This window comes from Leptinotarsa decemlineata, unplaced genomic scaffold (genome assembly GCF_025532065.1).
Source record: "Leptinotarsa decemlineata unplaced genomic scaffold, Ldec_3_MD MMD2_P_RNA_scaffold_12, whole genome shotgun sequence".
Classification (NCBI taxonomy): Eukaryota; Metazoa; Arthropoda; class Insecta; order Coleoptera; family Chrysomelidae; genus Leptinotarsa; species Leptinotarsa decemlineata.
The window spans coordinates 10,524,721-10,542,668 of NW_027412526.1; the positions used below are offsets into that span (position 1 = coordinate 10,524,721).

General features: G+C 33.4%; 1 protein-coding gene across 1 annotated transcript; it reads left to right on the top strand.

Annotated features, from left to right (window-relative positions):
- Positions 1–1,398: 1,398 nt before the first annotated feature.
- elgi (E3 ubiquitin-protein ligase NRDP1 elgi) lies at positions 1,399–17,223 on the top strand. Its single transcript, XM_074173952.1, has 5 exons — positions 1,399–1,630; positions 1,682–1,824; positions 4,204–4,492; positions 4,560–4,715; positions 15,260–17,223. Exons 1-5 carry the CDS (start codon positions 1,541–1,543, stop codon positions 15,527–15,529), a joined length of 948 nt encoding a protein of 315 aa, XP_074030053.1. The 5' UTR covers positions 1,399–1,540; the 3' UTR covers positions 15,530–17,223.
- Positions 17,224–17,948: the final 725 nt, after the last annotated feature.

A 17,948-nucleotide genomic window follows, 5' to 3' on the forward strand; every position in this document is an offset into this window, starting at 1 on the left:
ACAGGCGACCTTCTATTGTATGTCACCCATATTTGCTATAACGCAATCGAGAAACATGGAAAATCAAGAGCTGTTGGGCTTGATATTTCTAAGACATTTGACCGTGTGTAGCTTGAGGGTTTGCTGGCCAAATTTCGATGGTATGGCTTGTCAGATCATTTTTGTGTATGGCTCGCCAGCTTCCTGAAGAACGTTTCCTGCAAGTGGCCGTCGATGGATATATCTTTTATCATCGATGGATATATCTTTTACCATCAATACTGGTGTTCCCCAGGGATTCATATTGTCTCCAACCCTCTCTTTATTGTATATCAACAACTTATTGGAAGAAATGATGAATGCAATATATTGTTTTACTGACGACGGCACACTTGTCTCGTCATGTCATTTGGATTTTGGGACATTGGCTGTGATTTCGAATTGGGGTGAAAGTAACTAGGTTCAATTCAATACTACAAATACCCAGGCATCGGTTTTCTCCAAAAAAGTTGAGGGTCTCAAACCGAATATAATAATCTCAGGACAGACAATTCCACTTCCTGCTTCGATAAGTTTGTTGGGGTTAAAAACGGACACCAATATGTTTTGGTACAATCATGTCGCTGGAATTGCAATTGCTGCTTCTCAAAAGCTTGGAACACTGTTCCGAACCAGAAAACTGTACACATCTCAGCAACTTTGGATACTTTATAAAACTCAGCTCAGACCTTCTTTGGAGTATTGTTTTTATGTATTGAGCTCATTCGCTCCTAAACATACCCTGAAAGTACTGAATTCCATCCAGAAAAGAGCCTTCCGCCTGATTGGAGACGCGAACATCACTTGCAACCTTGATAGTCTGGAAAATCGAAGAAAGGTAGGGGATTTGTTTATCTTCTATAGGATACTTTCACGGGAAGTGTTCAAGTGACTTACTTGGCACATTTGATTCAACCAAGAGCGGTACATATCAGGAATACGCGACGGACTGTTGCTGCTCATCGTTTTAAGGTTCAACTCAGTACACCTCGAACATCACTGTTTGAGAACTCTTTCATTTGGAGAACTGCATTTTTGTGGAATAAGTTTCCTGAGAAGAAATGGATTCAATCTCTAGCGATTCAAATCCATTGTGCATCGCTACTTTCACACAGGCACCGCTATTAGAGCGCCTTAAGAATTTCTTTGTAGTGCTTGTGCTCTGTCCTTAGAAAAAATGGTTTGAAAATGTGGAATTATTCTTCACATCTATTCGACTCTGAAGTTTGGAATTAATTGTTTTTAATAAATTTACTTCAATTATTTTTTATGTGAGCCACGTCCAAGTCTCTCTTTTTCAAAAACTAACGATGTTTTCGGTGGTATATACTATCGCTGAAAATTGTCTAACGTCACTTCATCATTTGTCATGAGCACCTGTCAGTAGTCAATGTTGTCATGATCATCTGTCCTTTGAAAGATTGAAGTTTTCCGAAAACAAGAAACAAATTTCACAGGGGCCTGAATATTCTGTAATTTCAAATATGTTTTCAAAGGCTTGATATGGGTGTAAGATATAAATATGGGATTTGAATTGAACAGGTTTCAAGGAGAGGTCGATGAAGAGCTTGTTTGTCCGATATGTTCGGGAGTTTTAGAAGATCCTTTACAGGTAATTCAAAATAATTTTGACTTGACCAGATACATTTTTGCAGTATTTTAGGCCCCCGTATGTGAACATGCCTTTTGCAAATCGTGCATAACAGAGTGGATCTCAAGACAACCAACATGTCCAGTTGACAGACAAAGCGTTACGTCTCCACAGTTGCGCCAAGTTCCAAGAATATTGAGAAACCTACTCTCTAGGTATGTGTCTACCATTCATTCAGTTCATTCCTGGCCGATTCAGAGAGTAAATAACTTATCATTAATCATAAGTTCATGACAAATATTCATTTCATAGATCACACACAGTAACATTAATGCATCTCTAAAATTCCAAGGCAAAGTTCAAATATCTGGAAGTGATACCAGGTTGACCTGAAACTAACATTTAGAAAGAGGGGGCACTGATGCTGCCTAAACAAGCCCATGGAGAGGCACAGGGCTTCAAATCAGACATGATTTATTGCTTCTACACTATGGTGGTTAAACCCATAACATTCTCTTCTATGGTCTGGTGACCAAAGATGAAACAACCATTCAAGCAGAAACTTGCAGAATATGCAAGGCAGTATTATATATGGATCCCTTCCGACAACTAATTATGTTTATGAATAACTTGACAGTTGTTATTTATTTACAGAGGATATTCATGTGTGGAAGAAAAAGAAATTTTATACTGAAGAAAATATTAAATTCTGTAATGTATTATTACAAGAGAATTTAAATGTTTTTAGTGCTGACGAATCAATAATATTTTTCTGGAATGTTCAATATATTACTTATATTACCTTTCCTACCGAGTTTTGTACCCATAAAATCCAGGAGTAAAATCACAAATCATCCATGGATTACTTCCGAAATTTATTTTTATTTACTATCTACCGGGCAGCATCCAATATACAAACATGTACATAAATCATTGAGATCAATATTAAAATCAAACCTGAAGTCCAAGAACTACAAATGAGTGTAATGTGATACATACACATACAGTGTGTGCAATTTCAATCCGCAACATCCTGTTATTTTGGGACCCATGAACTGATTTTGAAAAATCACAATTTCAAGTTATGGTACTCGACGAGCTCTATCCAAATATGTTGACAGATATAAATTATTCTCGTTTTCAAAGCTTATTATGACCTGAAAAATGGGTCGAAATTTTGAGAAGGACCATTTGGCATTTTTTTTTTCGGAAAAGTGGATAACACATTTGATTTGGGCATATTTCGAACATCTAGATTCCAAGATTCAGCCCAATATCTCATACAGGGTGTTAGTTATATGATGACAAATTTCCAAATCCATGATTTTTTGACTGACCCTGTATGAAAGTCTATGAACTTTACAGAAACGATGAAGTAACCATCCAATACTCAGCTACGAAGTTACATAGGTTGTTATCGTTTCATGGAGTTGTCTCTAGTTTAATTGAAAACAACATATCAAAAGCTGAAAACATGTTTTAATTTTAGAAAATTTACCAACAACAGAAATAAATTAAATGATAAATGGAACAGTTTTTTTAGATATTGGAGTTTTCAATATATCCCCCTTCAAGCTCTATACATTTTTCATAACATCTCAAATTCTGTCAGACCTTCCTCAATTGGCCTGGTGTTATTTCACCACACTTTTGCCATACCCTCTCCTTCAATTCATTGAAATTTCGTGTTCCACTTCTATAAACACTTTCTTTCATATATCCCCACAGAAAAAATCTAATGGAGTCAGGTCTGGTGATCGAAGGTGCCAATCCATCTTTCTAGAAAATTCTTCATCAAGATATTGCCGCACAGCAATCATATTGTGAATGGAGGCACCGTCTAGCTGAAATATAACATTTCTGCGTTCTTCAATGCTTAGTTCTTCCATAAAATCCAAGAATTTCGTCAAAAAATTTTAAAATACTCCACCGTTTAGTGTGTTTTCAAAAAATACTGAATCTATTATACGGTTTTTGAATATTCCTACCCAGATAGCACTTTATCCAGCTATTCACTTAATTAAAATTAGCCATCGCCTCCCTAAACCGCTTCAACACCCCCCAATCTTCTCTATGCCCTTTACTGCCTCCAACGCCCACAAGGGGGCGTTATCGCCCACTTTGAGAAAGACTGCTTCAGATGATTTGATTTATAGCCAATTTTCATGAACGCCCACTCACTATATGTGAAAAGCCAATAATTTAAATATTCATAAATTACTTGATTTCCTAGAAGTAATATCATATTGTAGTATTTTTTCAAAACCTACCTATTTTATCAGAATCAATCATTTATCTAATTAAGGTTTGTAATTGCTTATTGACCATGTAGAATATGACCATGTAGAATATGACCATGTAGAATATGACTATGTAGAATATGACCATGTAGAATAATTTGATGCACCAGACCAACTGATGCAACCTTAGTGTGAAAATTGTATAACTATCATGGATACTGTTAATAATTTTCATCAACTAACGGGTCGATTTATTTATAAAATTCACTGTTGCTTGTTGGGTTTTGCAACATACTTATAATTATGAACTTTCAACGAATTTAATCCATAGAACATGTGTTATATCATTTACAGATTGTGCATTTCTTGTGATAACGCCCAATACGGCTGTACTCGTGTGTTGAAACTAGATGCGTTAGCTTCTCACTTAGAAGAATGTGAACACAATCCAAAGAGGCCTCTTCCTTGTGAACAGGGATGTGGCCTGATTATACCTAAAGATGAACTGAAAGATCACAACTGTGTTAAAGAACTAAGAGCTTTGATACATACGCAGCAGCAGAAGATGAATGAATTTCAACAGGAGATAAACGAGCAGAGATTTTTAATTTCTGAACAAAGGAGAGAAATGCAGCTACTTAAGGTACCTACTGAATCAACATATACGGGAATTCGTTCATTCGATAGGAAAATTTTGCTGTATTTTTCAGGATTTTATGAGAGCAATGAGAATATCGAACCCATCAATGCGAGCAATTGCTGATGCAATGGAGAGAGATGAAGTACTGCGCTGGAGTAACTCCCTACAAAGAGCAAGAGTAACTAGATGGGGAGGAATGATCTCAACACCTGATGAAATTTTGCAGGTGCCAACAAATTTATTATTTTGCTCAATGAAATTTTAAATTGCTTCTACATCCAAACCGTTATCTATATGGCATCAAGTCAGCGATAAAATTTTTTGCAATTAATGTGAGAAATCGTTTGAATCTATTCAAAATTACTCTTGCCAAACCACTAAGTATTACATTTTTAGTAACATTTGGTTTCATCTCCTGTAACCTTATGTGCAACCGTTAGATAACTTTTTGATTATTGTTGGGATTTTTGTTGATGTGTCTGTATTTTGCAATAATCCACCGAAGTTAATATATTACTAGTGTATATGATAAAAAGCAGTGATCTCAATATCGAACTTTTAAAAATTCTGGATGTATATTACAGTGGACCAGTGAATGGAATAATGTTTATAAAATATGTCCGACTGCGATTTTATTACAGTAGAACCCCTTTTATCAGAGTCACGTTTAACCGAGCTCCGGATTAACCGATACTGTAGGGTATTTCAATGAGCCTTTTTCCTGGGAATAATACAGCGAATGTCACGAGAGGCAGCACCAGTAGCAGGGACAAACATAAACTATTCACATGTAAAACAGTGTTATTTACGTAATATTAATTTATTATTTAAAAATATAAATCTGATATAAAAAATTATTTTGTGCTAGTATAATGCCAACAAAGCATTGCTGTTTTGCGAATTGTATGTCAGATAATCGATATACGGAAGAAAACGTGTTTTTATAACATTTACAAAACCTCATATTAATGAGGTTAGACGTAAGAAATGGATACATGCTTGGAGGAGAGTGGATTTAACAGTGCAATAAATAAATAAATATTCATATGTATGCTCTTAACATGAAATGAATAGTACATTTTTCATAGTTAATTACCATTGATTAGAATGAGATATAACCTCAATTGTTTATTAAGTTATATTTATTTATTATATTTAATTAAATTTATTTCATTACCATCTACAGTGTGACCCATTTAAGATGGAAGCACCCTTATAAAACTTACATTTTTTAACCGATTGGAATGATTTTTTTTTGTTAGGTAGATATTCAAAAAGTCTATTAGGACACCAAATATCATGAATAAATCTCAATTTCCAGGGCCAACTAATCTTATTTTTCAAGGTCAAAAATCTAAAAAAATTACTAGCGATCTTTTTAGAAAAACTCTGACTACACCACTGGATTTGTGACATTTTCAAATGGGTAACATGTAAATTACGTTGAAATGCGCCAATCAATAAAAAAGTTATAAAGGAATGAAATTTGAAAAATATTCCGTTTAATCAACCCACCAATTAATGTTCAGGAATTTTATGAAAATTCTGAATACACTACTGGATTCAGGATGTCTTGAAATATCACTGGTCACAGTTTCATCGAAATCTGTTCAGTAATAAAAAAGTTATAAGGGAATGAAATTTGAAAAATATGTTGTAAAATGAAATTTTAACAACGTTCTTACTACACCACTGTTGATTATTGAAAAAATTATTGGGGTGATTATTGCAATGTCGTACAATTATAACATCTGAAAATCATGATGGTAAAAATAGTCTATAGGTATTTCTCGAAGTGGAGTGGATACATAAACAAGTACAATCAGGAGAGAACTCCTGGTTAATTTCATGAAAACAATTTCAACAATATAAGACAAGTCTAATGTACTCCCAATAGAAATTATAATGAAAAAAATATGCAATGGATAATAATTATTATCATTCCAGTAGGTAACATCAGCTGTGATTTCTTCCTTTTGTTGAATAGCAAAAAATGAGATTTGCAATTTTAACTGCCTGTTATTCAGAATGCATTAATGAAATAAACAAGTTAGCTGTGACTTACAGTTTCTCATCTATTTATTTGCGCATGAATTGTCATTTTGTTAAATTGTCATTTTGTTACGCACCATTAGTGAACTGAATAATTTGTGTTTCAAAATAAAAACAGATAATGGCTCAATTGTCAATTCAAGAAAAAATCGAAATTATACGTCTTTCCGGTGATGATTACCGGAGTGAAAGAGAAGTAACTAGAATATTCAATGAAAGACACCCAAATCGTCCAGCCATAAGTAACAGCACGGTACATAAAATAAACCAAGTTTTCAATCGGACTGGAGCAGTAACCACATATATTTTAAAGAACAATATACGAAGAAGGAACGAAACTAACCAGACTATATTAGATTACTTCAGAAATAATCCAAATAGTAGTTTGAGGGATGCCAGCTTAGATTTAAACTTACCTAGGGAGAATGTTAGGCGATGTCTGAAGAAAAATAAATTGAGGCCATTTAAACCAAAGTTTTTACATACTCTGGAACTAGGTGATCAAGAAAAACGATTGGAATTCTGCTTATGGGCCCAGGGCGAGTATCTTAATGACAGGCAATTTTTAAAGAAAATTTTATTTAGTGATGAAGCTAGTTTCACAACAAATGGAGTGGTTTCATCACAAAATATTCGCTATTGGGCCACTGAAAATCTTAACTGGGTGATAAACTGTAAAAGGCAGTATTCAGAAAAAGTGAACGTTTGGTGTGGAATACTGAATGAAAGGATAATTGGACCATTCTTTTTCGACGGCAACATGAATGGCGCAATTTTCCTACAATTTTTAAGGAATGAATTTTCGGACGCAATAGATGAACTTCCCCTTGCAGAAACAAGAAATTTATATTTTCAGTTAGATGGTTGTTCCATACATAATGCGGGAATTGTGAAGAGTTGGCTGAATCAAAATTACCCTAATCGTTGGATAGGAAGGGGGAGTACATTAATTGGATGGCCACCAAGATCGCCTGACCTTACTTCACTCAATTTTTTCCTTTGGGGTTATGTTACACAAAAGGTTTACAAATCAAGACCAAGGAATCGAGTGGAACTGTGCACCAGAATTCAGCAAGCTTGCGATGCAATTACTCCACAACAATTGAGGAATACTTTAAAAAATATTCGTAAGCGATATGATAAATGCATTGAATTGGATGGAAGTTTGGTGGAGGCCACCAGAATATGAATTGCACTCATTTATTTTTCAATTCGGTATCTTCTTGGTTTCTATTTTTACATTGATTGTGAATAAAAGATTGTTTTCCGCTAGTTTGTAGCAATTAGAAAAATGTACTTACAGTTAGTTTTTTGTAGATTCATTTGAAATTATTGACAATAAAGTTTGTTGTGATAAACTGATTGATTGATATGGTTCGACATACATTATGAAAGGAAATTGATTCTCCCATAAACGTTTCATGAATTTTATTTGAATAAATAATATTTTGTTGAATATTGCCCCTAATCCAGTGGTGTAGTAAGAACGTTGCTAAAATTCCATTGAACAACATATTTTTCAAATTTTATTCCTTTATAACTTTTTTATTACCGAACAGATTTCGATGAAACTATGATCAGTAATATTTCAAGACATCTTGAATCCAGTGGAGTATACAGAATTTTCATAAAATTCCTGAACATAAATTGGTGGGTTGATTAAACGGCATATTTTTCAAATTTCATTCCTTTTTAACTTTTTTATTGATTGATGCATTTCAACGTAATTTACATGTTACCCATTTGAAAATGTCACAAATCCAGTGGTGTAGTCAGAGTTTTTCTAAAAAAATCGCTAGTAATTTTTTTAGATTTTTGACCTTGAAAAATAAGATTAGTTGGCCCTGGAAATTGAGATTTATTCATGATATTTGGTGTCCTAATAGACTTTTTGAATATCTACCTAACAAAAAAAAATCATTCCAATCGGTTAAAAAAAGTAAGTTTTATAAGGGTGCTTCCATCTTAAATGGGTCACACTGTATATTTGATTCATATTTCACTCTGAAATAAATCTGAAATTCACAATTATTTTAAATTTGTTTTATTACAGTTTGAATCTACTGCTACTTGTTTACTAGAGTCTGTATACTAACCTGTCTAATAATTCACTTTTTTTCCAATTACTTTTAAATTACGGCATGCAAGCCAACGTTTTAATGTTACAACATTGTTATCCTTTACCGTTGCAAAATTAAGTTTTGCTCCAGGAACATCTTCTTCTGTTAAAAACATTCTTTTTCAATTGTACTTTACCATATGTTTATATGAGGATTAGGCAGTATTTGTCCCTACCGAACTACTAGGGCTGCTAGTGAGTGATTTTTTGTACTTCAGGAAAAATGCTCATTCAAAATCGATGGGGAATCCCCAAATAGTGTTAGGAAACTCCTAAAACTGCCGTTTAGGTTCCTGGAGTTAGTTAGCATGTGAATGTGTGTGGTGTGCTCACAGTTTGTTTTTGTGTTCTTACGAAGTTTATCAGTTTATTAGGCAGAAATATACTAAATTACTTTATGTATTTAGTTGGAGCGTCACGATAATCTTCTGGTAGATGCGTGCATGTATATATTGGGAATTTGACCTACATGTTTTTTTTTTATTTTATAGTCATTTAGTTGTATTCTAATGATGGAGGAAAAAGAATTGTCATTCTAATTGGAGAAAAATTAAAAGCTATTAAAAGAGTAGAAGCAGGTAAAACATTCAAAGTTGTTGCACGAGATTATGGAGTAGGTGAGGTAACAGTTGGAGATTGGAAAATAAATCGCACTAAAATTGAAGAGTGGTCTATAAAACAAGCCTTTTCGTCCTCGTGGAGAAAGTCAATGAAACCTGGCGAATTTGAAAAAGTTAACGAAGCATTATTCGTTTACTTATGATGCACTGTTTGGAACCTTTGGTGTAGTAATGAATATTACTGGAGTTCTTTCCCAACACCAAATCGTTATTTTTAACACCTCGACACTTTGTGATCGAAACACGTGTCGAGGTGTTAAAAATAACGATTTGGTGTTGGGAAAGAACTCCAGTAATATTCATTATTCATTTAGTTTAACCAACAAAGATCAAAAAGTGTGCCTTTGTCAGGTCCAATTTTACAACAAAAGGCAATATTTACAGCCAGTTCTGGTTGGCTTGACCACTGGAAAAAATGGTATGGTGTACGACAACTAACTGTATGTGGAGAGAAACTTTCCGCTTATATATCATCAATTGACAAATTAAAGCAAGTCTGTAAAAAGCAAATCCAAGATAGTGGGTACTCATATGATCAAATTTATAACTGCGATGAAAGTGGTATGAATTATAAAATGCTTCCTTTAAAAACCTTGGCGTCTCAACAGGAAAGATCAGCTCCTGGACATAAGAGGAGTAAGGAAAGATTAACCATAATGGCATATTCCAATGCATCTGGTGAGCACAAACTCCCCCTGATGGTGATTGGAAAGTCTGCACGTCCTGAATGATATTTCACCCAAAGCCTTACCAGTGTACTACAAGAATCAGAAAAGCACGTGGATGAAGGCGAGAATTTCCCATAAAATTAAAGAAATTGAATGGCTCAATATGTCCAACAGGCTCAATATGTCCAACAGGCTCAATATGTCCAACAGGCGTTAACTACATATCCTTTGCTAGTTCTACAAACTTTTGATATACAAGCAACCCGAGTATCTCCATGATAAAGTCATATATAGAAAGGACATACATGTTAGAAATACTCGACAAACTTTTTATCACCATTCCTCGACATAGAAAGGAAATTTTCAAACGTAGTTTTTCATATAATGTTGCTAGTTACATGAATACGTACAAGATAACCGACTACAGTAGGTCGTGTTTCTCTTTGAAAAAATCCATGACTGTATGTTTGCGTGAACTACAAAAATGAGAAATGATTGAAAATATCTCCCAACTCAGTCATGTTACGGTGACCAATAGAATGTAGCGATGAGTACCGCCGTTGTGTCGTCAATGTTCAGTTCAGGAACTGATCGCGATTTGAGTGTTGAAATTCGATATTGGTGAAGTTATAATTACTTAAAATGTTTGTTATTTGTTTAAAATGTGGCGTCCTTGGACAAGTACTAATAGTAATAACGAGTGTGATAACAATGCAGACTTTTTCCTGTGTAGTGATTCCAATAGCGCTGGTGAACAATGCGAAAAAGAGATACCACTGAATAAAATTCGGATGCATTTGAATATTGAAACACAGAGAGAATGTTTCAATGTATATGAGAATCTACATATCAAGTTTGGTTTCGAGGGAAAAAACTATTACAAACAACATCAGATTTGACCAAAATTCCTTTCTCAACTGTACGTAAAATAGTCAAAAACAAACCTTATGAACGCAAGACGCGATTTTATGTGGGATTACCAAAACCTTTAGATGTTTATCTAATAAAATCATTAAAAAAACAATATGCGACTGTTACAAAAGCAATGAGATTCACACAATTGAAATCATAAGGAAGAAATTGAATACTTTCGGCCATAACGTGAGCTGCTGTGACAAAACTCTTCAGAATTGGATAAAGAAACTAGGATTTAGATTTAAAATAATAAACAAACGTCAAGCAGTTATGGAAAGCAGAATAATAGTGGAATTGCATAACAAATACTTGAAACAAATAACAAAATATAGACAAAAACAACGGCAAATTTTCTATTTGGACGAAACTTGGTATGACACTCACGACACAGTTACGAAAGAGTGGACTGTTGGTTCGAGATGTGTACGCCTAACATGCCTGCAAACAAAGGATCGCGACTAATCATTGTGCATTGTGGAGAAAGTAAAGAATCGGTTCCGAATTATTTGAAATTATGTGAAAAAAAACTTGAGAACTGCAATGTTGACTATCATAAGAACATGGAAGCTAATATTTTTGAGGAATGGTTTGAAAACATATTGATCCCAAATTTGGATGCGAATAGTGTAATAAAAATTCGAGGAAAGATGAAATACAAAGTTTTTTTAATGGATAACAATTTGTATTTTGAAGATAACTATACCAAAAACCAACTACTTGAAGTTTTACAGACGAAAACATTTGAAAAAGTGTATGCCCTTGAAAGTCTTGCTGAAAAGTAAGGACACACCATATTGAGACTTCCCCCCTATTTTTGTGTTTTCAATCCCATCGAGTTGATTTGGGGAAAATTGAAACAAAGCATCAGGTGTAAAAATAATTTTCCAAAATTTGATAAGAAGGTGGTAGAGCTAGTTTAAGAAGAAGTATCTAATATCACCGAAGAAGACTGGCAGAAAAGGATTACTTCCATATCAATGGTGGAAATAAATTCATTATTGATTTAAATGACGACAGTGATAGTGAAACGGAGAATATGGAAGAGGAATTATCAGAAGCTTTCGAAGAAAGTTGGTGAAGAGTTTTTCAAAGGATCGATTATATGTAAATATGTGAGTAAATAGTTAGGTTAGGTTAGGTCACAAGTGAGTGGGTCTATTCGACCCTCCACCGCAACCCGCAAGGGTTTATTGTGGTATTCAGAAGTATTTTCAATCATCACTGTTAGTTGAATCCCTACTTTCCCACTCATCTATATAAACGAAATATCTATATATATATATATATATATATATATATATATATATATATATATATATATTTAGCTTCCCAAATTTCTGCTACCGCAGTTGTCGGTTGATTGGTCAAACCACCAACACTGACATAAAAACTTGGCAAGTTGACTTGGGTGTCACACCAATAGGTGGTTCCACTTATGTTTCGCTTGCGTTTACGCAGCTATTTTTATCAAGTACTTTCTTGGTTTTTTCTCATTTTGTCTTCAATCGAGGACCGCCTGCCCGGTACTGACGATGCCCAATAGGCTGAAACAGCTGTATACCGGTGGCTCTTAAATTGAAATCAATATGGGAATGATCAAAGAGTACTTATCTATTTATTTTTTGATTTTCATGGAATTATTTTCCAGCAGCTTGACTGCATTAACCTTTCTAGATTTTATATATATATATATATATATATATATATATATATATATATATATATATATATATATATATATACATATATATATATATATATATATATATATATATATATATATATATATATATACATTTATATATATATATATATATATATATATATATATATATATATATATATATATATATATATTTCAATATTAAATTCTACTTTATATCTTCTATCAATTATCTGCGAGCGCTTTCGACAGTTGGTAGTACTGTTATCTTCTGGCACTCCTTAAGGAGTCCAGAAAGCCTACAAAGCCTGCAAAAACGGTAACTAATCTTTTATCAAGTTCTTTACAAACTGTAGGTTTTCGGCTAAAATGAATAATCTGAAAGTGTCGAGTTTGTACATTCTATGCAGTTCTTGCTCAGCAATTAAACTGGAAATATTGTGCTTTAACATGGAACGCCATCACTTACCATTGGCTGAGATGAATAGAGCTGTAGGGCTTCTTCAAGGTGGCATGCGACAAAATGATGTAGCTCTTCGTTTGGGGGTCTCCCAAAGTGTTATCAGCCGATTGTGGCGGCGTTTCCGTGAAACTGGCAGTCCAGCCGAACAACATCCAGGGCGAGGACGTGCTACAACTGCAGTTCAAGACCGATTTTTGGTCTTAACCGCAAGAAGACAACCGACAATCACAGCACCTGAGTTGGTTAACGTGTTGCAGCAGACGCACCAGGTAACCATTGGTCGTGATACTGTCAGAAATCGACTGCATGAAGCAGATCTCCACAACAGAAGGCCACTTAGATGTCCACCTTTGTCGAGAGGCAATCGCGGTAGAAGATTAGAGTGGTGTTAAGAACATCAAAACTGGGATGCAAATGATTGGGTCACAGTTTTGTTTACAGACGAATCCAGATTTGGATTTCATCCAGATTCTCGTCGAGTAAGACTGTGGAGACGACCTGGAAATAATGAACGTTTGAGACACGTCCAGGAAGTCCACACATACAGAGGTGGTACAGTAATGCTATGGGGCGGAATCATGATCGGCGGCAGAACCAATCTCGTTTTTCCAAATCGCTCCCTCACAGCTCGACAGTACCTCGACACCATTCTTCTACCTGTCGTCCGTCCGTTTGCTGGTGCTGTTGGTGAAAGCTTCCACCTAATGCACGATAATGCTCGTCCACATGTCGCGCGTCTAGTGACTGACTGGCTAACCAACGAAGAAGTTGATGTATTGCCATGGCCAGCACAATCACCGGACCTGAATCCCATCGAGCATGTGTGGGACATGCTTCAACGAAGAATTACTCCGCATATGGGGACCATTCACACAACGTTTCAATTGAGAGAGCTTTTAATCGCTGAATGGGCAAATGTACCTCAACAAGACATTGACAATCTCATTTTGTCGATGCACGATAGATGTAGGGCCGTAATAAACCAGCGTGGAGGCCATACTTTGTACTGATTCCAATTTTTTTTGTATTATGATTTTTTTTCGGAGTGCCAAAGAAGAGCAATATTTTTTTTTTGTTTTGCTTATATGCGCACTCAGTATTTTTGACCATTTAATAAATTTTGTTGTAAGTTACATTCGTTTAATAATCACCCGTCAACTTTTTTTTCCCTAAAGCGATCTAAAAAAAAAAATTATAGCCATTTTTAAAAATATCCCTAGACTTTTCCGATGTGTATATATATATATATATATATATATATATATATATATATATATATATATATATATATATATATATACATATATATATATATATACATATATACATATATATATATATATATATATATATATATATGATATATATATATATATCATATCATCATATTATGATATGATATGATATATATATATATATATATATATATATATATATATATATATATATATATATATATATATATATATATATATATATATATATATATATATATATATATATATATATATATATATATATATATATATGAAAGGGGAACTGCTGGAAGCTAGGGTGCACTATATCGTTTACTTGACCTATACCATCTTATAAAAAGTATGTTGAGGACATGCAGTGCCACGCTTCAACATCCAAAGTTACCCTTTAGTTGAGTTCAGACACTACAACTCGTTTGTTTTACAAGAACCAATAAACTTGCAATTTTGAATAATTATGAGTTTTTTCATTAACATTTGAGAGCCGACCTACACTCGCCTTGACTAAAAAAAATGCATATCGTGCGGAAAACTAATATCTATGCCACGATACACCCTGCCGAGACGAAAATCCTGCATCACACACCTTGCAGCCTCTCAGAGCAGATCGATTATAGTCTAACAATATTGATGTAGATCGCCAACAGTTCAAGTTTGAGCACCCCTGATTTAGAGAATGACAAAATGGTTGAGGCTTTCGCGGCCTAGGTTTTTAGTGTCACTATTTTTGGAAGTTTCGCCTGTGCAATTGGCTGACTTCTACACAGGTTTATACATCCTCTGATGAAGCTAGCCACAGGAAAAAATTCCAAAAATCGACGGTCTTTAAATCCGAAAAGTAGTGATACTGAATTTAGAGAATGAAGGTAACACGCTAACGGATCCGTGATTCTCAAATAACTCACAATCTCTCGATTTCAATCACTATTGAAAAAATGAAAACTTCTTTGAGTAACCCATAAATGGTAAATTTAAAGAGTTATGAAATGATTTTCAAACACAGTTTCATTTCAGAGAATGATCAAAAGAACCTTAACGGAAATGGGTTGTCCGCCCCACATTCTGGACGACCTGATGGAAAACTGCCACGAACGGAGGTGGCCGCCTGGATTGTGCTCCCTAGAAACGAGACAAAACAATCGCAGGCAATACGAAAACTATGTTTGTAAGCGGGTACCTGGCAAGCAGGCTGTTTTGGTGCTTTCTTGCGATAACGGACACATGGGAGAGGATATGATGGTAGAGCCCGGTCTTGTCATGATTTTTGCTCACGGAATAGAATAACTACACAACCCTTCAGAATACGTGTTCATTTTCAGCGGATCCCTTCCATTGAGATTTCGGTAACTAAAGACATGAAAATTAATGGTTTGAATTGAATGTAACGGAGGTAACTATACTTTATCAGATAATGAAATAAAATTTAAGCTTTTTGAACATCTTTTGCTGGCAACAGATGTCAAAACCACCTGATACGATGTTAGTTAAGTTTTATTATATTAGAAAATAACACTGAATCTGTTGGTATACTTTTTTCAACCTCAATTTCATGCATAATATAATGTAAATGAGAAGAGAGTAGTTTCCAAGATCTCAAAGGCAAGGAAATTATACAATATTTGTGAAAATATCTTCAATATAAAATTTGACATTTGTTGTATGAAAGTAAAACCATACAGATACGTAAGTTTCGACGGAAACAAATTCTTTTAAAAGAGTTCTCCCTCTTTCGATATATGAAATCGGTGATTGTCAGTTATTCAGATTGGCCCCAATTTTGTTTAGTTTTGGAGATTCAATATGTTATAAGACTCGTAATGCAATTTATATTTTTGCCAACTTTTTAGGGACTTTTATTTCCTTTTTTCAGAACTCACACGTCTCTTTTACATTGTAAGGATGAAACTATAATTACTCAGATATTTCATTCGTCGAGAATCATTAATGGATCATTTTGAAAAAATTTAAAAAAATGTAGGTTGTTGAAACATGGAAATGTGTATGATTGCATGTGAAAACAATACAAAAAGTAAATCATAAGTTCATGAAATATCAGCAAAGATGGATATTATAATTTTTTTCACTACATTAAATTTTTTATGGTTTTCTTAAAGAAAAGTTTTTGTTTGACAAGTTAGTTTATGGCAAAATTAAATATTCTGTTACTAATTATCACTTCTCTTGGTGGAAAATAATGAAGATTGGATTTGCTAAAATAATTGTTCATATTGCAGGAAAAATGAATTTGATATGGATGTGTCACTTTCGGCTCTTGTTATATTGAGTATTTTTTTTTTCTTCAAAAATATAATAACGAAAGAAAAATATACCTTAATAAACATAAGCATTGCACAGAAAAACATTTATGACTTAAAGGTCGAAGACATTTGTGATTTTGAGTTTTTTGGTGGGTCTGTTTTCTTTATCAGATGACGGAGTATTCAAAAAAGAAATAGAAAAATTCTGGTCTTCAACTTATTAACGAAATTCAGACCTATTATTTTCTGGAGTTTGGAGCAGCAATTATTCATAAAATAACATTTAAAAAATGTGACACTCCAATTGTTTAGTCGTTTACTTGGAAAATATTACACTTTTTTCTAGTCATTTAAAATTTACCATCTTCGTTACTCCAAAATAAATAAATTGAGTGTTTGAGAACATTATCAGTTCTGATCAGCATTACAGGAACAAATGTCAAATTTTATACAATATTCTATTGAGCAGTACCTTCCAAAGTGTGTTTGTTTCATTTTGATTGCAACAAAAGGTTTAGTATGACAAATTAAGGTGTGTGCTTATTAACATTCCTTTCGAACAAATTTTTCAAATATCGTTCTGTTCGTTTATTGAATTTGGTGAGACTGAATCAAAGTTTGCATGGACAATCTTGAATTACAGTATTTACTTTATACACTTAATTTTGCTTTTTATTTTTTATGTGAATTATATTTCAAATTACATTGTGATCGGTTTTATCTATGGTGATTATTTGATTGATAACTGTTGGCCACTTTGAAGGTCATACATATTCTTTGCTAATGCTCTCACTCAGCCTGATGCATACCACTTCTAGATCTGACTGAAAAAATTTGAACCTTTATTGAAATAAGTAGTTATCTTGATGTAATTTTTCAACTGTTCTTTCTCAAATATAATCCAAAGGTTTTTTTGACTGTGTCTATATACTAAAAGAAATCAAATCAGTTTGATGACTGAATAGACAAAAGAACAAATAAAATTAAAATGAATAGCTAAAATATCATTTATATTAAGCAATAAAACATGAAATTAAATTACAATAAAATAAATTAAATAGTCAGGATAAAATATGAAAACTAAAAAAAAATTAATAAAAAATATTTCAAACTTCATTGTGGATTCTAACAATCGAAACGTCGTGAAATAACTTGGTTGAAAATCTTTTTTGATCTCCTTTTTAATTGTTTAGTTTTTAATTTTTTGCGTATTTTTAGTTTTTTGCTTATTTTTATTTTATTTCTTTTTATTTCTGTGGTCATTTTTATCTTTTATCCTGATTATTTTATTCGTTTTATTGTAAATTCATTTCACGGTTTATTGATTATTATATTTGATATTTTAGCTATTCTTTTAATTTTATTTGTTCTTTCAGAGATTTCAAATCATATTGGAGAATAGAAGTATGAACTTGTAAAATTCAAGTGATCGAATGTCATTACGT

Coding starts and splice junctions, on each gene's coding strand:
- elgi (XM_074173952.1), top strand. CDS start 1,541: ATGGGATTTGAATTGAACAGGTTTCAAGGAGAGGTCGATGAAGAGCTT. Junction 1,825..4,203: donor TTGAGAAACCTACTCTCTAG/GTATGTGTCTAC, acceptor TATCATTTACAG/ATTGTGCATTTCTTGTGATA. Junction 4,716..15,259: donor CACCTGATGAAATTTTGCAG/GTGCCAACAAAT, acceptor GTTTCATTTCAG/AGAATGATCAAAAGAACCTT.